The sequence below is a fragment of the Perissodus microlepis genome, chromosome 3 (genome assembly GCF_051167445.1).
Source record: "Perissodus microlepis isolate ML-2025 ecotype Zambia chromosome 3, ASM5116744v1, whole genome shotgun sequence".
Classification (NCBI taxonomy): Eukaryota; Metazoa; Chordata; class Actinopteri; order Cichliformes; family Cichlidae; genus Perissodus; species Perissodus microlepis.
Window position 1 is genome coordinate 44,274,125 of NC_140463.1, and position 23,913 is coordinate 44,298,037.

General features: G+C 38.3%; 1 protein-coding gene across 7 annotated transcripts in view; it reads left to right on the plus strand.

Moving 5' to 3' along the window:
* The window catches only part of nrxn2b (neurexin 2b), a 687,330-nt gene that overhangs the window by 205,873 nt on the left and 457,544 nt on the right, over nucleotides 1-23,913 (plus strand). For all 7 annotated transcript variants that reach the window (XM_084924606.1, XM_084924605.1, XM_084924600.1 and 4 more), the window contains one exon: nucleotides 18,483-18,500. In XM_084924606.1, the coding sequence (XP_084780732.1) occupies nucleotides 18,483-18,500 (18 nt within the window). The remainder of the gene's footprint in view (nucleotides 1-18,482; nucleotides 18,501-23,913) is intronic.

Here is a 23,913-nt window from a genome sequence, read left to right on the forward strand (position 1 = left end):
TGGGGCAAAAGATGGGCTTAAGTCTGGACAGGTTGCCAGTCTTATGAAATTCATTTTGTTAATTTGTATAAAAATATAACCAGCAATTACTGTTGTGCACATAATAGCACAGATCAGGTTCTGCAGAAAGAGAATCCTTTTGCTGGTCATTATCTTTCTATTGAGGGCTGCACGGTTTTAAATTTCTCTTCAAGCATTTGAGAAATTACTCACAGTGACCTTGTCCTCTGAATAACCTCTTTACATAGCAATGATCAAAGCTACCCATCTTATGTCCAAATTGGCTTAATTGGGCAGATGATTTGTGTAGTTAAAGGTTTTTAGCATATTACTGATGCTTGGTGAACCAAAATAATTCTCTCTAGTTAAGAGTGCCAATGGTCTGGAGTGCATTTGGTGCATTTCCTCTTTACTCTCTGCAAAAAAGTGAACGCAAGATGTTAAGTCATTAGCTCCTTTTCACACAGTCTGGTATTTAGTATAATCTCATAATGCATGTTGAATAAAAAAGCAAGATTTAGCTGATGAATAAAAAAAATGACTTGATTTTTACATATATTCCACTATATTCCCCTGAGAGAATCCAAAGACTTTTTTTCCTTGCAGATGAAATGGAAACCCAGTGGGAGAGAGGTGGTCAGAGTCTTTCTAAATTAAATATTTTACACTGGGCAATATGCTCCACCTCAAATTTGCCCCTTGCTAATTTTCAGAACTCACAGGGCAGTGGGTGGTTTTGTGCTCGCTGGAGCATACAAGCAGAGGCAATGAGGCAAGTGGAATAACATTAGAGCCCCTTATTTGAAACTGCAATCCACGGAGCAGGTAGACGGGGTGAAGAGCAGGGTGAGTGCGAACTGGAGTTTCTGTTGACGCCTCTAATCAACAGCGAAACTAATAACTGCAGCTCTAAATGTCATCAAAGATATTGGGCTACTTTGGCAAACACCTTCTGAGTTTGCACAAGAAATATCAAATTACAGAATCAGATCAAAACAAAAATGACCCTTTATAAGCACCAGGGGATGGAGATAATATAAGGACAAAGGAGCAGTGGGGCTCAGGAGGGGATTTGGATGAGGGCTGTGTTTCAAAAAAGACAGAAAATAAAAGGGAACATCAAATGAAGCTGTTTGGCAGAGGACTAGGCCTTCATGTTGTCTGTGCATTTATGTCAGCGGAGAACAAAAGAGGTGCTGTGTAAGTTATATACTTGCTCAAACATTTCCATGAATAAGATATTATAGCTATTTCTCCGTGTGCATAATTTGCACTCTCAATTCCCAGTTTACAATCATTTTTCATTCCACTGATTAATCAAAAGCATTTGCTTTTGGAGAAAAAAAATAACCATTTAAAAATTACATGTGCATATTGGTATGCCTGTGACATTAAATGTGCAAACAGAATAGGCTATGAGCTGTGAGAGCTTCCCTTTCAGCTCTGATGGGGCTGTCAAAACTGATATGCACTTTTAATTTAATTTTACACTCATTCCTTTTACAAAAACAAAAACAACTTTCACTGATGGCAAACTTATGCAACAGGCCTACTTCAGCTTCCACAGGTAGTTATGCTTATTTCACCTGCACCACACAAAGCGTCTCTGTGTGAGTATAGATTTTTACAACAATGCCCTCCTGAGGAAATTCAGAGTAAAACAGTATAAGAACAGGAAGTGCTCATGCAAATTCTGTATGTATATAGTCATCAATTATTCTTTATATTATATTATTGTGGCTTTGATTCCACATTGCTTAATTAATATTCTTACTAGTATTCCAGTATTTACATGCACAGACAAAGTGTTTAATAGAGAAAGCATCAGTGTTCAGGCTTGGACCCATTATGTTGTTGCTTGAATTTAGGGCTTATATGCATAATATATAAATAGAATCCATCTTGATTCTCAAGTGTCAAGAGAACGCATCTTATTCCAATCTGGGTCATCAGTGTTTTTACTGTCTTTTTGATAAAGCATGTATTGAGAAGTCTGATGATGTTCACAAGTAGCATAAGGCTTTGCAGTAGAAGTATAATCACCAGTCGGTAACCCTGTTTGCCCTTCCCTAAATCAAATAGAGCAAAAATTAAAATTACTGACATGACATTTATTCTGGCCCTTTCTTAACTTTATTTTGAAATTAGAAAATCATCCCTTGCCCTACTCCTACTTGTTCTTTATAATTAATCATTTCTCCACAGTAAGCCAGTTCAGATGATAAATGAGAGATGGGTTGACTGTACTGTAAAGGATTCCTACCAAGGAGATGTGGTAAAATGAAAAATGAAAAAATCTCTTAAAACTTATATATTAATAGAAAGAACTTGGATTTATCCTTGAGGAACACAAGGACTAATGAGAATACATTAAAAACATGGGATACTCATTGAAAAATGAGCATTTAATAAGCATTTAATTGAGTTAATTAGGAGAATAAGTAGAATGCCCAAAATGACAGATAAGACAGGTGTTATATTGTTATTTAGAATTCTCGGGAGTTCTACAAATCATGTAACAGAACAGTTCAAGTGGCACTTAAGTGCAGCATGATGGGATTATCATATTATTCAAAAAATGGTTGAATTGTCTTTTGTCCGAAAACACTGAAGGAGAGCACATTGCGTCTCCTTGAAAGGAAAATATTCACTTGGATATAAATGAAATGAAACATGGATGACAAATTAACAGACTTACATGTCATATGTCATATCATTATTTTTTTTAGCTGCTACAGTGAGGAGAGGGTTTGGTTTTTTCTGCTGTGGGCAGCTTTAGCAGATTTGGGTGGATCCCTTCTCTACTCCACTTATCCTATAATTCCTGCCCTGCATCCACTTATTAATTATTCAGACACTACCCTGCACCCCTTACCCCCACCTGACCCCACTGTACTAACATCTTTTTTTTGGCTTCAGGATAAGCTTATCAGGCTTAAATAACTCCAGCTTTTTCTAAACCTCAGTATATATGTGTGTGTGTGTGTATATATATATATAAATACTTTTGCACACTTCTACTTTTAAAGCATTTTCTAATCGTTCAGTGGTTCTTGCGGAAACTGAAGGCGAACCATTCAGGAGTCTCAGATGCCTTACGCTGAAACATTTATTTGCAGCAAGCTCAGTCAAGGACAATAGAGTTCAGGTTGACACATGTAAAGCCACCCTCCACTGTGGAACTCATTGTGACAGCAGCACTAACCTGTTTATATGTATTACACATTTCGCTCCTTCTAAATGTCAGAGATTACATGTGACAGGTCTTAAAAAAGAGAGAAACCATGCAGCTATGCAAGGTCTGACCTGAAAAAAGGCAGCTCTGTCAGTTAGCGGCCTCTCCAGAGATTTGCTGAATCATTACATTCTTGAATGTAGGGACCCACAATACGAAAACACTATGGGTAAACTTGGTAAACTGACTCATTCATTTTTGCATTTTTTACATTTTTGTTTTATTTTGCTCAACTTTCTATGAAATTTTGGCTTCAAATGAACTTTCAATGGAGCTTAAAATGAGTAGGGAAATAAAAAAAACATCACTATAAAATATAAATAAATTTATTGATTTACATTTAAATTGTAGCATTCATTTTTGAAGCAACTTGGCAGGTTCAGTGATTAAGACTGCAAACTAAAATGTAAACTTTTGATGCATATGAATACATATTACCAAATGAGATAAATACTTAAAATACTTAAGACACTGTTTAAAATGTAGATAAAAATAGCATGCAATGATTTGCAAGTCTCATAAGCTTATATTTAGTTTGCAGTAGAACACAGAAAATGTAACAAATGTTTAAACTGAGCTATGTTACTGTTTCATGAAAAATATCATTCATTTTGAATTTGAACATCTCAGAAAAGTTGAGATGAGGTCAACAAAAGGGCTAGAAACATAAGTGGCACTGAAAAGAAAGAGCTGGAGCAATGTTTTGTGACTAATTAGGTGAACCGGCAACAGGTCAGGAGCATGATTGGGCATAAAAAGATCATCATAGAGAGCTTCTCAGAAATAAAGATGGGGAATCTGCCAAAACCTGCATCTAGAAATTGTGAGAAAAATGTTGAAAATGTTGAACATGAAGATTTAGAATCTCTCATCCTCTACAGTTCATAATATCATCAAAATATTTAGAGAATTTGAAGAAATCTCTCTGTACAAGAGACAAGGCAGAAAATCAGTACATGCCTGTTTTTGAATACCGGCATGATTCTGTCATGGAATTTGCCGCGTGGGCTCAGGAACAAAGCAGCAAAGAAGAAGGTATTCTCTTGGTCAAAGCTCAATTAAAGTGGATGGTGGCAAAGTAGAAAACTGTTTACATGTTTTATGTCTGTGGTTCTCACTCATCCAGGTCATCGTAGTCTAGGGAGCTTGGAAAGAAAAGCGTCTGGACTTCTTTGAGTTGCTTGAAGACGTTTCACCTCTCATCCGAGAAGCTTCTTCAGTTCTAAGGTCAAATGGCAGAGAGTCCCAGATTTAAACCCAGTGGGAGTTTCCCCCCCAAAGAGGGACAAAGGACCCCCTGATGATCCTCTACCTAATCACATGAGCCAAGGTGTGAAAGTGGGTGTGGGTCACAATCAGCTAGGGTTTCGGGTGAGCTCATTGTGAAACCTGGCCCCACCCTATCATGTGATTTCCTGAGGTCAGATGGCCCAGGATGTGAGTGGGCGTTAAGGCGTGTGGGAAGGGATCTCAAAACTGGATTATAGATGGCAGACAGGTGGTGTTGTAAACCACCGCCTCTGTTCAAAGATGGTCGCTTTCACACCTTGGCTCATCAAATCACGGACAAACAGTACCCCACAGTTGTTTATGTTTTTAAACCCATTTTGCATAGAGAGGCATTTTTTGAAAAATGTATTGATAGCAATGTTGAATATTATTACATAGAAAAAAAAACGACACGTAAAATAATCACACCGTGACGCCTCTGCCTCCCTGTAAATGGAGCGACAGTAACTGCGTGTAAAACCTGCAGATAGTCAGATTAACAGTATTTCGTCTCTATCTGCCATTCTGCAATTCAACTCATGTAAACAATAACGTGCGCACAGCGTGACGTGAAAAAAGGCACATACCTTTGACGTTGAGTGACGAACTCTGTATTCCTCGTCCACAGGTAAAAGCAAAAAAGGAGTTTTTAAAAAATCGCAGTTTTCGAAACGCCGTTTACGTGTGGACGAAACAGCTGCGTTTTAAAAAATACCCGTGTAGGTGTGGACGTAGCGTAAAAGAGTTAGTAGTTTATTTTATTACTACCTGTAATTTATTGCAGATTACTTGAGGTGTGAAATAAACCGCAATGGAGCAAAATATGGGTACGTGTGGTTGGAGGATGTGTTAGTGCGTGGGGGGGGGGGTGTTGAACATTTTTCTTGTAAAACAAAGGGGGGCCCAGCAAAAAAGTTTGGGAACCACTATATTATAGCATGGATCCATTCATCCATCTTCCACTTATCCAAATCAGGGTCACAGTTGGCGAGAGGCAAGGTACACCATTGAAGGGTCACTAGTTTCTGGAGGGCTGACACAGAAAAACCATTCACACTCACATTCATGCCTATGACCAAATAAGACTCACCAATTAACCTAACATACATGTCTTTGGACTGTGGGAGGAAGTTGGAGTACCTGGACAAAACCCACAACGACATGGGAACATACGCACAGAAACACACCATCCATCCAGTGGTAATAACTGAAGTGTTCTTCTATTCAAACCAAACTTGTTTTTGCATACATCACTGAAACATTCTAGTAGTAGGCCATAAAACTGTATAATTTTAAAATGAAATAGACCCAATCAATATAAGATTTTTAAGACCAAAAAAACAATAATTGGTGATTTAAAAATCTGATATAGCCAGTACTGTTTTGTTTTAAACAGAAAACATAAACAGATTTCCCTGGCATTTGTTATGTGCAGTTATTTGCAAATTCTTGCTAAGTTATGTTAATGCAGTTTAAAAATATTCTTGCATTATTGTCACAAGTTATGGATTACTTGTTTCCACCTGACTCTGCACAGTTAAGATGGCTGGTGTGTTTGTGGCGCTTCAAGTACATGTCCTCTGGTAGAAACTATGCAACATGAACACTCGTGGCATGGTTGAAGGGTGTTCCTCCCATTTCTGATGCTGTTATATCACTAAAGTGGTTCCAAAAGTCGGAGACCGCATTGAAAATCTGTCATGTTTTTAAAGAAACGTAGACAATTCCATATAGAATGAAGAAATACTTCGGATTCATAACATTAACCATAAGGTCTTTACAAAGAGTCTGTCATATCCACAATGAAACATGAGGGTGTTAGACTGGATCCACAGTTCTATACACTACGTCCGTAGAATCCACTTTTGATTCCTCCATTTTATTCTAATGCATTATTCATAGGCAAAGGTATGGAAGCGCATTGAGAGTTCAGTATCAAGTCTTCTTTGGGTGAATACCAAATATTTCCAGCATCAGTTGGCATTAGTAAATCAGCTGTTGCAAAAAGTCTCAGTTAGAATCACTTTGACCCTGCCAATTAATTGGTAGATTAATCATATAATACTAATATTAAGTGAATAATTTAATCAAGCAGCAGGGCTTGGCAACAGTAACCACAGACCATTAACTTGGGTAGAACATTACAGTATTAGTCTAATCACATCTAACAGAACAAGCACACTAATCATAAAGGAACAGAAAGGAGGCCTTGATAGCAGGCCACTCTAGCATTTACAAAGTACTCTTCTTAACCCCTTACAAAGCAGCAAAGCACACTGAAATGTTGCTGCTTTGTTGGACACAGGAGAGCCTTCAAAGTGTCCTTCATATTGTTATTTTACTCTTATGCACAGACAAGTCTCAATGTGCCAAATCCGTTCCCTTTTAAATACATCCTCTTCATACTATTCCATTCCTCTTTATCTGTGTTCTCGCTTCCAGACTTTCATGGCCTTTGTGGAATTGGCTGGAGAGTTTAATAAGTCTGCAGCAGGCCTTTCTTAAAAAAAAAAGACTTTCATTGCTCCTATCAGGTGTCTTCCCTAACTATTTTGAAATGAACAGAAAGACTATAGGATATATCCAACCAAGCAACTAATTGAATGTGTTAATCATACGCATATTACACATCTTACAAACCCACTGGAAATAAAACCTGCACACATTACACTGACCAGGGTTAGTCTCAAAGAAGGTGTTACACAATATTGTTAAGATATATGTTAAGCTGCGCACAATGCATCTGGTTAATAATATCTGCTTACGAATGTTTTGTTTGTGTGCTAAATATAAATCATAAAAATGCCCTAATTAGATGTTATTTTCCTTACGTTTGTCCACTTGGATAAAAACATTTTAGACATTTTAACACTGAAGCTTAGATGATGTTTGAATATGTCTTGGGTTTGCCCATTTTATCGTCTATCAGCGTATGTAATCTCAATTTTCCAAGAAAGGAAAACATTTCAATTCCTATCTAGCGTTTAGCGTCAATGTTTTGCTCTTGAGTGACACCTCCGACAGTTTCAGTGGCAGACTAAAATTACACATTGTTCTTGCAGGAGCTCTCTAATGGCAAATCGGGGAGCACTCTAGTGTTTTGCAAGGAGAAAACAAAGCATTTAATGAAATCAGCGATCAAATGCGGATGTTTTTCAGTGACAGTTTTGAGAATGGAGATATAAAATGGAACTTATTACAGAAAAAAGAGGCAGAAAGCAGACCTAAGCCATACCAGCTCAAAATGCCAATACTTCATTAACTGAAAACCTTGGAGAAAGAAATAATCCTTTACTGCAAGCCAAGAAAATGGTGTTCGGTCTGACAGCTGATAAAATAAAATCTGAATGTTGAGGCATTTTGGATTGGTTTTATTTGCATGCACGTAGGGATATGTCTATTTGTATTATAAGCACGTGTCTGTCTGCATGTGTACTGTCAAGGAGCACTTGACATCATAGGAGAGGTATGGGTTGAAGGTAGCAGAAGGGGATTTGGTCAATTACCAGCCTGCAGCCTCAGCATCGAGTCCAGGGGATTAGAGCAAGGACTGGGGTCCAGGAAAGAGATGTGCAGGCACACCAAGAGAAGGGGATCAGTGTGTGTGTGTGTGTGTGTGTGTGTGTGTGTGTGTGTGTAAAGCACTGGTCAAACAGCAAAATCCAACAACAAAGAGGTATCTTGTCATATCACAGGGGAACACCCTCAAGGTCACTGAATTTCACAGAACAGGTGATGGGTTGGCACTATAGGACACTGAAAAATACACTTTTAAAGAAAACATTAGTTAATAAGAAAAGTGTGCAAGTTTACTAGACTAGCTGAAATCCTTAAACTAAATGAAGGATAGATGTTGAAGATATTGGCTGATATTGGTTTTGTCTGACATATTTTGCCTCCTGTCCTTACCCAAGATACAATAAATAATATTTGTTTCATTGTGGAAATAAGCTGTAAAAGTACAACTGAACAATGGCAGAAGCATGATGAGTTCATTAAGCAGCATGCCGCTACCTATGTGCATTTCGCTGCATTACATGGAACTTGAAACCCATTTATTACATATCTTTCTACTGAAACCCAATTTATTATTATATTTCTTTCTCTTCACATAGCAATCAAGTAAGGATATGGTGACAGTTGTGGCAGTAAATCAGATTTTCTGGTGGGTAAGCCTTTCAAGCTGGCTGGCCTCTGAGGGTCCAAAGGACTGGTGCCTCCTCAGAAAACAACACTGGCTATCAACCCAATCCAATTGCTCAACTGTAGCACTGTTACCTGGCAACAGCTTTCTCTTGTCTCCTTTGGAGGTAGCAGGATAATATGAGATAAAGAAGAATGAATTATTTCATTATTAATAATAATTAATTATTGTACTAATTACATTCATAATAGAAAATAATTTATCTTGGAGATTTTGAAATCTTTTGTAAAATGTTTTGCTTGATTTATCCTTAGAGACTATATGATTATATTTGATTATACTCTTGCTATAGGGTCATTCTTATTCAAAACAAAGGGATATCCTAATGTGCTCATCTTAGTAGCACCTGTCAGATTATGCTAAAAATATCCTTTTTTAATTTTTTTTTTTTTTTTGCAATTTAATACACACTTCAGTTTTTATTTATTTATTTATTATCTATCTGTTTTTGCTTGGTGCTTGCCATTTTTGCTTTTGTGTATGTCAGGCTTTCTCTTCGGAACCCTGAAAGTTCCAATTAAAAAGCTTCTTTTTTCTTCTTCTTCTTTTTTTTCACAAAAACTATTGCAAGGTCATGGGACCTTGCAATAGTTCCAAAAGTTAGCAACATACGCTTGGTTCTTAACGTCCTATGTTTAAGAAAACAAGTCTGTATGGTATTAGCACACAGTCTAAGGAGCTTGGAAAGAAAAGCATCTGGACTTCCTTGAAGACGTTTCACCTCTCATCCAAGAAGCTCCTTCAGTCCTAAGAGCAACTGGTGGAGAGTCAGATTTTAAGTCCTAAGGGAGTGTCCCCAAGAGGGTCATAGACTCCCTATTGATTTTTTACCTAATCACATGAGCCAAGGTGTGAAAACAAGTGTGGGTCACAATCAGCCAAGGTTTCGGGTGAACCCATTGTGAAGCCTAGCCCCACCCTATCATGTGATTTACTGAGGTCAAATGGCCCAGGATGTGAGTGGGCGTCTGGAAAGGGATCTCAAAACTGGATTATAGATGGCAGAGAGTTGGTGTTGTAAACCACCACCTCTGTTCAAAGATGGTCGTTCACAGTGGACATAGATGGCTTCTTTCACTCCTCTTTCAATCTGGGACTCTCCACCAATTGCTCTTAGAACTGAAGAAGCTTTTCGGATAAGAGGTGAAACATCTTCAAGGAAACTTAAAGAAATCCAGATGCTTTTATTTCGAAATTCTATAGACTACAATGACCTGGATGACTGAGAACCTTTACAGACTTATTAGCACATGCATTGAAGCATGTGCTTCTTGCAGGAACTATTTGAAGGCTACATGATCCACGTGACAAATTGAAATCTGAACCCCTGCTGATATGATAACTACTAATCCAATTCTACAGCAACATCATGCCAAAATTAATCAGGTGTAATAAACCAAATTGTAGGCTTCAAAGAATGGACGTTTGGATGAAATTGACAGAGGGATGAAAATATTTATCGGGTCTATATTATTTATTTGCTCTTTGATTTAATTTGTACTGAGACGCTGATGGCTAAAGCAAAACGATCGAACAGACGGGAGCTAAAGATTACTATAGTTGTGCTATCTAAACTTTTAGAATTTAGAGCCAACTTATTGTTATCTCAGTTTTGAAATCCAGTCCAGTTGGGTACAGTAGGTGCCTGCAGTTCAGGTGTTTGTGAGGTATTTGTAGTTTTTTTTCTGTGGAGTCACCCTGAAGAAACAGAAAAAAAGCCTAACACCTACAGTATATTCCTGCCATGTCATGCCCACAGCATTCTCAGTTACTGCCTCCTGGTTGCAGTATTCATGCAGCCTTTACCTAAAGCCCTATCTCCAGTGAGTCAGGTATGTTGGCTCCTTCATCAAATTACCTCAGCAGCAGACTCGATGTGTAGATAAGGTCGGAAACCAAGGAAGTAAGGACTCCACCCTAATCACATCATTGAGATCTGCTGCTGCTTCCCATGGCAGACATTTTAACTGGTTTTGCTTCAAGGCTGACAGCAACTTGTTCACCCTCTTTCACTCTGAAGAACAATAATCCACCTCTGAGGCCAAATATCACAGCCCACACACAGCCTGAGGGTTTGTTTTATGCCTTTTCTCCTTTCAATGTTCTCCTGAAATTTCTTTGTCTGTTGCAGTACTGCAATTCTATTGAAACCTAGATACCATTGTATATATTGATAAATAAAATAATTATTTTAGGTTTTTATTTTAGTTATAATAGTATTACAATAGCAGTAACGGTTATTGATTTAGTTTATGTGGATATTTTATTTTATATTTTAGTATGGATTTAAGGTTATTATCATCCATCCATTCGCTTCCGCTTCTCCTTTTCAGGGTCGCGGGGGGCGCTGGAGCCTATCCCAGCTGTCATAGGGCGAGAGGCGGGGTACACCCTGGACAGGTCGCCAGTCTGTCGCAGGGCCAACACACAGGGACAGACAACCACTCGCGCTCACATTCACTCGCACATTCACACCTAATGGCAATTTGGATTTTCCAATTAACCTATCCCCACAAGCTGCATGTCTTTGGACGATGGGAGGAAGCCAGAGTACCCGGAGGGAACCCACACAAACACGGGGAGAACATGCAAACTCCACACAGAAAGACCCCGGCCTGATGTTGGAATTGAACTCAGGACCTTCTTGCTGTGCGGCAACAGTGCTAACCACCGTGCCACCGTGCTGCCTGGTTATTATCAAGCCACTTATAATGTGTTAGTTGTAAATACTGAGTAAGTTGCATGAATGGCCTGCCTGTCATTTAAAAACCCCATACCACTGCTGGGGAATTAAGGTTTTTTTTGCTAATTACTTTTTAAATTGTCCATCCATACATTTTCTGCCATTTATCCAGGACTTATCTGACTTATGTCAGGGCAGCAGCCTAATGAGAGAAGCCCAAAACTCCCTCTACCCAGCCAACTCCTTCATTGTAGCTGGAAGTATTCCCTGGCCAGCTAAGAGACGTATTCTGTGTCCTGGGCCTATCACAGGGCTTTCTCCATGTAGGACTTGTCCAGAACACCTTATCCATCCTATTCTAATCTGATACACAAACCACCTCAGCTGGCACTTTTTGATATGGAGAAGTAGTGGCTATACTCTATCTTTATGATAGCCACAGTTCAAATAAAACAGATTTCCACAATGTTATTCTTTTGGTCAAAACCCATGCGCAGCTCTTTCATTTTCACAATAGACTGGTACAGTGTGCCCATCACTTCAGACATGGTACCAATCCGTCTCTCAATCCTCCCATAACTCGTGAATAGTCTGATACCATGGTTATGGCTGGATCATAATTGGAGGTGCTAATTCTCATTCCTGCTGCTTTACATTTTAACCACTACAGTGTGAGCTTGACGCCACCACCTCAGGAAACCAGCAGAACCACATTATCAAAAAGCAGAGGAGAGATTCCCTCGACTGGCTCAACCTAGAATATCTATCCATAGGATTTATGTCAAAAGGTTACAAAGAGCAGCTATAGACACTGTCATTGTCAATGTGAATGTTAAAGACTCCAGTATGCAGTCACAATGGAGTCATCAGGTGGAGTACCCTCCAGTACTGCATCCAGAGATTCAAAGAAGGTTGGGTACTGTGGACTGTCATTTGGCATATAAGCCCAAATGAGAGCCAATCCGAATACACAGGAAAGCAATCCTGTCATCCACTGGGAAAAATACCAATGTACAGGCAGTGAGCTGTGTGATACCCGCGATACCCACCCCCTACCCACTGCCTCTTGCTGAGGGAATCTCCAGACTGGATCAGTCTAGCACCTCTCAAGGAAACTGGTTCCAAAGCTAGAGCCATGTGTTGAGGTGAGCCTAAATATATCTAGCCAGTAGCTAGACTCCATGTCCCAGTAGCTCTTTGTATTAACCCTCACCCATGATGTATTTGGTGTGGGAGAGTTTACCAGGGGCAACCCCCCCCCCCCTCCCCCTAACAAAATAGCCTCTGGGATCAGTTGGACAAATAAACCCCTCCACCATGATAAGGTGGTAGCTCACAGATTTTTTTAATTGTGTTTTTGTCAAGTAACTGTAGACTGCAATATGGGTGAGGGGCTCACACTGATAAGTGTAGAAAAGCTGAAGCGGCAGATTGATAAGAAGGGCTCATGAATGTATCTTCATTGCTATTCAGTGCTATTTATGCACACAACTGAAATTCTGTTTGCACTTACTCATTTAAATGTCAAGCATAATATTTAGGTAACATTTTACTATTAATAATGAAGGAGATATATATTACATACAGTTCTTCAGCAAGCGTTTTCACCATTATTTGATTAAAATAAGTTATTGTGAGCGGTAGCATGGCCATGCGCATTCCCACAAACAGAACTCGTGTTTCCAAATTAAAATTGTGTGCCTCAGAAGCCTCAGTTTGCCTCTGTGAAAGACACCTGTCACACCTCTCAGAAGTCGCTGTGGTGACGCAAATGGAATTTCATAACAGTCACATTAGTGTTTATTTTTTGCCTCCAAGCACAGAAATAAATATAGATTGTGCCAAGTTTAACTCGCGTACTTTTACTCAGTCTCCAGTGCACCCACATTCAAACACAGACAAGTCATAAAGTTAAAGTGAGGATGCTATTTAAAGGCCAAACACTGAATTATTTCTTGTCGGTGACATTTTTTCTCTGTGAATGAATGAAAGTACCATTTCAAATGATTTACCCGAGGCAAATCGTGTTCTTAGCACTGAGCTGTATGAACGTTTTACCTCATGTCAAAAGCTGTGAAGCCTAAGTAACTGTAGCTTGTTAATAATTTATATTTTGCTTCTCTGAGTGGAAACTGGCGATCTCACCTTGTTCAGCCTGATATCTCTCACTGGATAGTGAACAAGTCTATGAAGCAGTAATGAAAAAAATGCAAAAAATAAAAAATATGCTAAAAATAAATGGTCAACAAGTTCTTTTGAATATGGTATAGAGAGAGATCCTTTAATATTCTACTTTTAAGACAGTAATAGGATGATTTTATAATTGTCTGTATGTAGCTCTTAAAATAATGGATAAACTATTTTAGTCTGAGTACAGCTGCAGGAGGTTTTGGCACTTCCACTGGCTAATTTGTTTAGTGCAGTTTACAAGTGATCAAAGGGGACCGAAAGTCCTGAGCTGAAATTGATATGTTCAGTGTGTCATCTGCATAACCACAATAGGAAATAATCAAATGGTCTTCACTATATGCAGTGAACCTCCTCTGTGGGAATACAGAAGGTTTTATTCCTTACAGTTGGATATATAGCCAACTATGTATATCTATTTTCCTTAATAAATGAAAATTCTTCACTAATTCTATAAGACTTCATCAAAATAGAATGCATGCTTTTTCCCTCTCTCTTACTTTTGAGGTAAACACCAACTAATTGCAATAATTTTCCTGCAGTCTCTCAGCAACTCACTAAATTCAAAGCCATTTGACCCATTTTAATACATTTTCCACCAAAGCCAAAGATTACTGCTCTGTGTATAGCACTGACTGACATTGTCAAACTTTTCTAGTTGTACTTTCATTGCAGGAGACAACACTAAGAAGCATTTAGTTGGTGTTTTTGTCAGTAGACAGAAGTGTGCTGGTGAGATGAAATAAATGCTGCGAAACAGTTCAACTAGGAGTCATGCTGAGTTAGTGTTTTACTGAAATCATTTATTTCTGACGGGTTGTTTATGTTGTTGTCTAACACATACCATCTCTGTCTTTTACCTCGCATGCTTTTTGAAAAGTAGCAACTCTGAAAACATAAATGATCTTTGTGGGTGTAAGTATAAAAATAGCAGGGGCTTAAAATAACTTAGAAAACTTAGAAAGGTATAACTTTAAAACTCATTAAGTTGTTTTGTTTTTACTTCCTGTATTTTCTAATGTAGCCAACTATTAAGATTTGTCCAATTTAATTACAGCACAGAGTGAATGCATTGCATATATGTTTGTGTAATCATAACATTTGTGTCAGAGTAGTTTGACTTGTCAAGTGCAACTAACTCAATTTGAACTAAAAGGTTAATTGCTCAATCGCTCAGGTTTTTATCTTCCATTGTGTAGTGGTTAACACACTTGCTTAGCAAGCAAAATATCACTGGTTCAATTCCAGATGATAACACAAAGCTCCTTTGGACTGGACCGGATAATCGATTCGGCATTATATAAATAATGTTTATAATTTTTTTACAGTACAGTACAGTGTAAAAAAGAGAACATTTGAGCCAGGGGTCTTTAACTCACTGATCTGGGTGCATCTTTGGGGTTGTATCAGAAAAAGCATCTGGTGTTAAAATCTGTCCTGAATCAAACATTTAGAACAGGGGTCTCAAACTTAAATGAGCTGTGGGCCACTGCTGGCACTGTCGTCTCATGTGAGGGCCACTTTAGTACAAAGACAAACAAACAAGAAAACATTCACAAATATTTCCAAAAATGCTTGCTTTTTTAAATTTCCACTATTGTATAACACATTTTTTTCTCGCTCTTAATTAACTGAACCCGTTCATTAACCTACCAAATAAACAAATTGGTCCTCTCTTTCTTGCCAGACACGTGGGAGCACTTCTGCTATAATTTTGTTCGTATTTAACAAAATAAATGGAGACATTAGTTTTTGAGTGCTAGTGAAAATGGTCTCCTTTACAAATAAGTCTCTCACTGAACTAACACAGCCAGTACCTCAACATGTTTCTGCTCTCTGCTCATATCGCCTTCATATTAACTCATTTTTGGCTTTTTAAGGAACTTATTTTACCATTACAGTCAACAACAACAAATCCTCCCTAACAAAAAAGTAACTTCAAGGGCAAAATTGTGTTATATTTCGTCTCTTCAATATACGAGTAGGGGTGTCGTGGGCTGCAAGCGGCACCCGGGCTGCAAGTTTGAGACCCCTGATGTATAGAGGTATCTGAAGTGGTGATTAGTTACAGCCTAATTAAAGAATTCCTACGTAAATAAATACTATGAAGATTCTCCTTGGATGATAAAAATGTATTTATGATTGAAAACAGAGCCTAACACGAGAAGTTTTGTCCATAAGGTTCAAAGGTTAGAGATAACACACAATTACATCACAACATGAGGAAATACACCGTGTTCCTTTCATCATTGGACAGTAACGCAAACGACAAGAAATAAAAGCTTCACTGCTTCAGTACAGTCATTCAAATATTTAACTTTATGGTTTTTAGATGATAACATTTCACATCACTAAACTGTCATGGATGTAGTGATCTAGTTCAACACGTATAGATTTGCAGGTACATTAATTTATTAAGTGGTTACAGTAGTGTTCGGTTAAGAGGGTTCAAAGCTTTAGCGGAAAATGCTTGAAAGACATACGCAAAGATTTACTCGTTCATATCGAGTTTACTTGCACACATACAATCTGTAGAGGTCAGTCCAAGTTGGTCCCATCTTGGTGTTTTTTTTTATATTTGTTTCTTAAAAATGAGAACAAACAGTATCTTTTGCATTATATAAAGTGAGTACACAGTTGGTGGTGTACGTTTATTTGTGTGGTAAAGCAGTGCAGAACAGGAGGTGCCGAGAGTGACATGCAGTGTAGAAAACTTGGCTATGGTTACAAAAACCAACTCAGCTCTGGAGCTTGCTCGTACACTGTGGATCATCAGCCTTAGTCCCAGTATGTTTCCTTTATGAAATATCTTCATGAGTGCTTTACTCTTACTGGAATCCAGCTGGGGTTATTTACTGTACTACAGGGGTCACTTCTGACTTCATGGCTCTGCCCCTGGGTCCTATCACCTCTCCAGAATGATATATCTTCACTAAAACATGATTACCCCAGCTCAGTGTCCCACACTGTTAAGAGGGCTTCCATAACTTTATATTTGTACACAGCTGCCATAACATGGTATTACATAGGAGCAAGTTTGCCACTTTGTACATCTTTATTTTTCTCACTTGTGTGCTCACTTTGGCTTGGGAAAAGTGGAAAGGCATGATAGATGAGCTGTCTCATTTGCCCAGTTCCACTGTCTTTGCCTTCTTGTCTCGAACATACACACACACACACACACACACACTTCCTACTTGTTCTTGTCATTGGCTACACTGCTTGTTTGAAAGCACGTTTGGCGATTGCAGAGTGAGCAGGGCAGCTGATAACACTCAGGAGCAGGAGATACACTTGTCAGAATCCAGGATATTAACAAACAAACCTTGGGAGACTGAGCCCTATTGATTGTGTTTATTCCTCTGGCACCTTTTTGCCCGTCGCCTTCATCTGCTAGTCTGGACATTTAAGCTCTGTTCCAGATCTTGTGCTGGGACCTAAAATAAAGAAAAAGGCAAAGGCCCCCACAGTCCAACTGTTCTGGCCAGGATTCCTGTTCTGCTCCATGTGTTGAGACTGAGGAAGCTTCTTTTCACCACACACATCTAATGACAGCAATCTTGCCAATATGGATGAGAGCCGATTCTGGGCCGCTTTGTTTATAGTTGGCACCAATATACGAGAACTCTGACCAACAGCTTGTTGGACTGAGGTATAAATTGTCCTCTCTTGACTTTTTGCATTTTGAGTAAGCTCACAAAATGTATATTTTCATGATTTTAAGAAGGCATTTTTAAATAAAGAGAGCCCACCTATAAGGAGGACAAGACAGCTTTATTTTCTTCGGTCTTCATTTCACCCAAATAAATCATAAAACATTTTCAAATCCTGTATGTCACAGTCTTACATATGGGTGTTAGCTTCCATAATGTTTACATTAATGTTTAACTTTCTATTTAACCCCCCTCCCCATTGATCTTAGCAACTACTGTATACTTTCCTTAATACTGTAATACTTTTCTTTAATACTTCTCACCTACGAGCTAATGTAGTAGCTCCAACCTTTTAATTGGAGCTTTGCCCCCACAGCATAGATCAATATTTCAGATGGAAATTATGTATGTTTTTCCCCCCTCTCTCTCATTTATTTTGAATCACCTATTGAGCATTGGATCAGATCCAAAGCAGTGTGGTGATTGGTGGGTCTAATGTGCATTAGTTAGTCTGTGTATAATGTACAGTATAGTTAGCATGATAGGTTGGAGCGCTATGTCATTCTTTTAGCAGGTAACAAAAAGCACAAGCAAGCTCTAACTTGCTGTGATGTTGCATTTACTAGATCTTTATTCAGATTGAATTGTACGTGTATGTGAGTCGTGTGTATGTTAGTGAACTGTTGAATACAACTATCGTTCTTTATTGTACCCATAGTTTTTTTTTTTTTTTTTACCTCTTTGCAAGATTGCTTTTATTTAATAAAAATAGGCTTAATTGGATAATCGGGTGTTTTGAGAGTCGCAGATGCATAATAAATGCAGCCATGGAGAATCTTTTTTTTTTTTAATTAACTCGTTTTTTAAATGAGTTTGAATCCCGCTGAAGGATGAGTTATTTGCACAGGAGAGATGAAAGTGAATGTCAAGAAGTTAGCTGTTGCATGAAAGAGTCTCTTTTGACCTTTAAGACCTTTTTATAATACAATATTAATGCTGACTTTTATACAGCCTTGATAGTTGTTTTCTTCCGTCTCAATTAGCAGCCCTGTGTTAAGGCTTATGTGTGAAACAGTGCTCTGGTAGACCTCAAATGCTAATTGCATTCTGACTTTTCTTGTGTGCTATTATATGTCATTTTGTCTTGACTATTTTTTATGCTAGCAGGAGTACGGTGCAAGTGACATTTGGCTTTGCTGTTTAAACTGATCCATCTTTTTCCTTTTGTCTTTTCTTGTTCCTCGCTTACAGGTGATTCATCGCAAGTTGGTAAGTCAACATCTTTCTTTGTTTTTGCCACATGTACGCTCACCTCGATTCCGCGACAGTCGATCAGTTGCAGACGACCTTTATTACACAGTGTTGTCGGCTGTGTGTGAATGTTTATATCCTCGCAAACCAACCGCTAATTATCCTTTTGAATTCTGCACTGCTAGTGTACACTGAGCAATGAAACTGTTGAATAGAAGCACATTCCTCTTCCTGCCTTTCACCCTCTCATTTATATTCTTTACACATCACACTTATTTGATTTTGTGTACTATATTACCTTCTATAGTTGTTTGCACTGTATATTGAATGGGGATTTCTAACAGTTTACTGTGAAAAGATCAAACTCTAAATTCCTGCTTTGGGAGTCTGATAAATTGCGCCGCCTTGTAATGTAGATGCAAATTTTAAAGCTCCCATTGAGTGACTAGCCAGTTTGGGAACCCAGACATAATTCTGTTTGAATAATGTATGTTACTGCACTGGCTTTCTTATCGTGATATAAAATTCAAGGAGTTGTTCCTTTTTTAGTTTCAACCTCATAAAATGATTCATGCAGGGGCTCAGAGTCTGATGTATGGATTTTAGTAAAAGATTCCTGTTACTTTGGTCATGAGCTTCCATTCATTTATTACCATACTTTAGTGCTTTCCTTTTTATAATGGTCATTAATGGTTGCCCTTCTCTTTGCTGCCTACTGCCCAAAATTAAAAAAAAAAAAAAAAGGTTTCCTTTCAAAGTGAAGCTCTGAGAGGAAATTCAGAGTTATGGTCAAATTCTATTTGTTGTCTTGTTCTTTGCTTGGCCTGAGGTGCTCTGAGGGGTGTGCTGTGAAGCAGGATGAATGGGTTAGTGAGATATGCTGATTTGTTGCCAAGTCTCTTTTAAACTGATTGTTTTGAGCATGCAGAACAGATTAGAAAACTGCTTGGTGTGCATTGCATTTCTTTCATTGAAACACAGTGTCAGACTCCAATGCACTTCTTCAGCTGCATTTCGCTTACACCAGGTTTTATATCCTTCGTGTTTCTCCGCAACTTGTTACTCCTGACTGAAGAGTCAAATGACGCATTTAATATCCCCTTTTATGTGAGCACGCATGGCGCCTTAAGAAGAACGCGTGGGTTACATTGTCTCTGATAAGGGTTTTAGGTTCTGTCCAGGAAATGCCAAGAAAAGCTGTCTTCATTGAACTCATTTAGTTCTACAGCTCTCAATAGTGTCAAATAATTTATTTTAACATAGATCGACGCTTTGTCTATAAATATGTCTTTAAATATGCTGACATGTCACAGTACGCTAGATTTCTGTAAACACTTAATTTTAAATCAATGGGCGTAAAACAGATGAAGGATTGGGATAGGGATACGACAGCAGCCGCGGTCAGACTAATGAGATGTATCAACACCTCGCTGAAACAGTTAGAAAATGAGATGTGTGAATTTAAAAACTCTAGCTCGCAGCACTTTGTAGCAGTAAACTATTGCTTTAGTGATGTGTCAGTGTTATCACTTCCCTCCTAATAATTAGCTTTGTCTCGCTGCAGTACCCACTATGCATTATGAACCTGCAATAGTAATCTACAGCACAGCAAAATGTGTAGCATGTAATGAGAAAAATAATGTGCAGTTATTCTCACATAGCGATGATAAAGAGGTTTTTAACCCATTCTCTGGGGTGTATTTTCCCCTGTGAGTTCTGCACTGTGGTAATTGAAGCATGTCTCCTGATCCTCATGTGGTTAATGTGTGTGTGTGTGTGTGCGCGCGTGTGTGTGTCAAGGTTTGTCCAGTGAGTGTTTGGCCCAGAGATCTGATGCTGTCTGAATACTAATTCGAAATTTTGTCTGACTGCGGCAGCTTGGAAACTGGGTGGGGACTAGAGGTTTAGTTAGGGACAAGTTCATCCCAAGGGTTACTGTGCAGAGCGGAGAAAAAATACTCCAGTAGCACATCAGGTCCTTACCACCCACCAAGAATCAGGATTCAAAGTGGGGGAAGAAATTAAAACTGATTCAAATTTGATCTGGAAAGCTGGTGCAATTTCAGTTTCATCGTTATTTAAACCACTGGGCAAAGAACAACGCTATACTTTGATTTGTGATATAAGCTATTTCTGCACCAGTCTGCAAAGTCAACATGGCTTTGGTCCTGTAGATATTGGAGGATTCACTAAAAGGTAGCTACTCATCAGCTCGTCTGGTTCTGCAGACTCTGTTTCATGCAATATTTAATTAGTGAAAAGGTTGCACTGTAGCCCATATGCCCAACCTAAATCAGTCAGGCTTTCTTTAAACATAAGCTGTATATAAAATAATACTTCATTGATTACTTGAAAGACACAGTCACACTGTCTTGAAAGGCAGTAACAACGATTGCAGCACTTCACATTGCAGCTTTCTAAAAGTCCGTCGATTGGTCCAAACGTACAGTGCTTGTTTTCTTCAAGTTTGTTTCAAACTTGATAAGCTGTCAAAATACTAGTGCGGTGTACAGATTTGCACATACGCTGACATCTTTCCCATGGGATTTTGTCAGAATTCATTAAGTACAGTTAAACTTATATAGGAAAGAATGTCACATCTATCTCCACAGCCATTTGCCAGTGTTGAAATGTGTATTATTGCCACTAGTTATTGTTGTATTTTTCTAGAGGGTGCAGTTTTTTGTTTTTTGTTTTTTGTGTTTTGTTTTTCTTTTCCCTGTCAGGCTTATGAGGCAGGTTGTGGCAGAGATAATTGTTGTCCCTTAGATGTGGAGGCAGGGAGGCTGACTATAAGCAGAGATCCTTATCCTATTGCTGTATTTCATTCTGACTCAAAAAAAAAATGGCTTTGGCAGAAGCACAGACATCTTTCTGTGTACCTCTCTCTGTCTCGCTCTCTCTCTCAAGCCTTGTTCACCAGAGATCAGATGATTAGCATCTCTTCCTCTTTTTCTCTCTCCTCCCTTTGAATGCCAACCTCAGGCGAGTCAGAGCCAGCAAAAGCCTCTTCATGCTTGCCGATGCTGCAATGGGATTGGCCTACTCACCACACATGGTACAAAGAATGCTCAGTTAACCACACATCCACAGTTTGGAATAGAAAATGAGGGATTCAAGCTGGTGGATGGTGCCACTTAGAAAGTGGATTTTTTTGTTTGTTTGTTGGTTTTATACAACTAAAGTGTTTTATACACAAGTTCATTGAAAACTTGTTAAGGCTTTGAGTTTTTATGTTTTTTCCTAAAAACATAAAAACTCAAAGCTTTAACATTTGATTGTGCCAACAATCAAATGCATTCAGATGTAGCACCTTTAAAACTGAAAGTAATTTATTGTGGAATAAATTGCACGGCAGCCTAAAACTGCGTTTCTGGCAGGTACCTCCACCGAGTAAGTGCCTAATATATGTGGATATTCTAAAAATGCCATCATGTTATTATGACCTTATGTACATTACAATAACAGGCTGTAAATGTCTAAATAGCTAACAATTTGAATTTATTGCTAACATTAAAAAAACATTTAATGGAACAATAAAATGAAAAAATATATATAACTTTTTAACCAAACTTCACATTTTCAACGTAGCATAACTAGCATAACGTTTGATGTAAGTCTGGCCTGTACAGGCTCAGTCCTCATAATAAAAGCCACATTAACTGCATAATTTGTTAAGAATGCCCCTTGTGGTTTTAATCCACTGGGGCTTCAGTTTCTCAGATGATGGAAGCACTTGGGGATTTATGCTTTTGAACATTTGAACATTTTGTAAACCATTTACTTAGTTGATACCTTGAAAGAAAGATGTGTATTTTGCACATTTCTGTTACATTTGTTTTAAAAAGCATGGCAAACAGGACAAAAAACATTCCATTATACATGGAAATGTAACCAATACTTAAGGTAATCCCTGCCTCCTGATAAATAACACAGGATAGGAAGAGCACAACAAAATGGGCAATCCACAATAAAAACTCAAGCCTGTGGCCAAATTTACATACTAAAGGAGAATGGTAATGAGATAGCTACCTGAGATAATTACTACTCAAGGCGTCCGGCTCTTATACTTTACCACAGGGAACCAGTTTAACTCACTACAATTAAATGGGCACTTATTTGCTCCATTTGAGGCACCATTTATGCCATTTTATGCCCCACTGTGTCTTAATTGAGTGTTGACTTAAATATGAAAATTTTGAGCCAACAGAAGTTTAAGGATGCAGAGATTTGGATATCTAATGGATGGATATTCTTCTATTTAAGATTATTGGAAAAAAAATACTGTAATTTTTTTTCTTCTTGATTTAAACACAATCACTTTCCAGTGGTGTTTTTATGGATGCACATTTAAACTAAGATTTACAGCTGTTTGTAAAATGGCTATTGACCTTATCAAAATTCTTCTTGTGTACTCCGCTCTTTAGCTCTCGTCAAATACCTTTTTTTGTGTGATTCCTACTGAGGATTATTCTTGCAGGCTAATTTTGAGAAGGTTGTTGTAGTTTAATTGACCTGCCTAAGGTAATATTTGTCTTGCCACTGCATAATATCTAATGTGGGGTCTGGCAGGGACTGGATTATAGAACTTAACTTTTTTGACATCCACATATTCAGGCCTTTATCAATAAGTAATCAGGACAAATAAGAGTCAGCATGTATATTTAGTTTGACTGCAGTGTGGCCTAGAAATACTATTATTAACATTAATGACTTCTATAATATTCCTCTTCCTATTGGCGACTATGTAACTGCTCTGCTGACATCCAGCCTTTCTTCAGAGGCTGGAGAGATCTCTGACATGGCAATCAGTCAAACTTACTGCCATTATATTTCATCTCTGTCCTGCCTCAAACAAATAAATGAAACTGTAATATCTTGACTGCTGAGAAATTGCCTTGGATTGTTATAAATGATGGCGGGTTGATAGTGTGTGATCGTTGAACTTGCTGTATTCTGCTTAACAGTGTGAGACTACATGTTAGAAATAAGAGATGTAGAGCTCTGCGAGATGCACATTGATGCCAGCATGTGAAGATTTATGATGTCCACTTCTATTAGCCTCAGAGTAATTGTTAAGACAGCAACGAACAGTCCATAGCTCTAATCCTCAAATCAAAGAGAAGTTGCACAGACCACCAGCCCTCAGATGTGATTTCCTTCACTCCAAAGCTTTTTTCATTTTTCCATCTTGTTAAAAGATCTCAGTATAGAGGCGACTTACTCCCTCTAATTTCTAATGAGCTAGGATTTGATCAGTATTCTTGAAAGACTTTTTTCATCAGTGGAAGCTTTACTGAAGCAAAGATAATGAATTTATGACAGATGTTTTGATGTTTTTTGTTTTAATGTGAGGCTGAAGGTATGTTTAACTTTTAGTGAGGGCTAACGTGCAGCAGATTGTAAGAAAAAAAAACAACTGCAGTGTCTT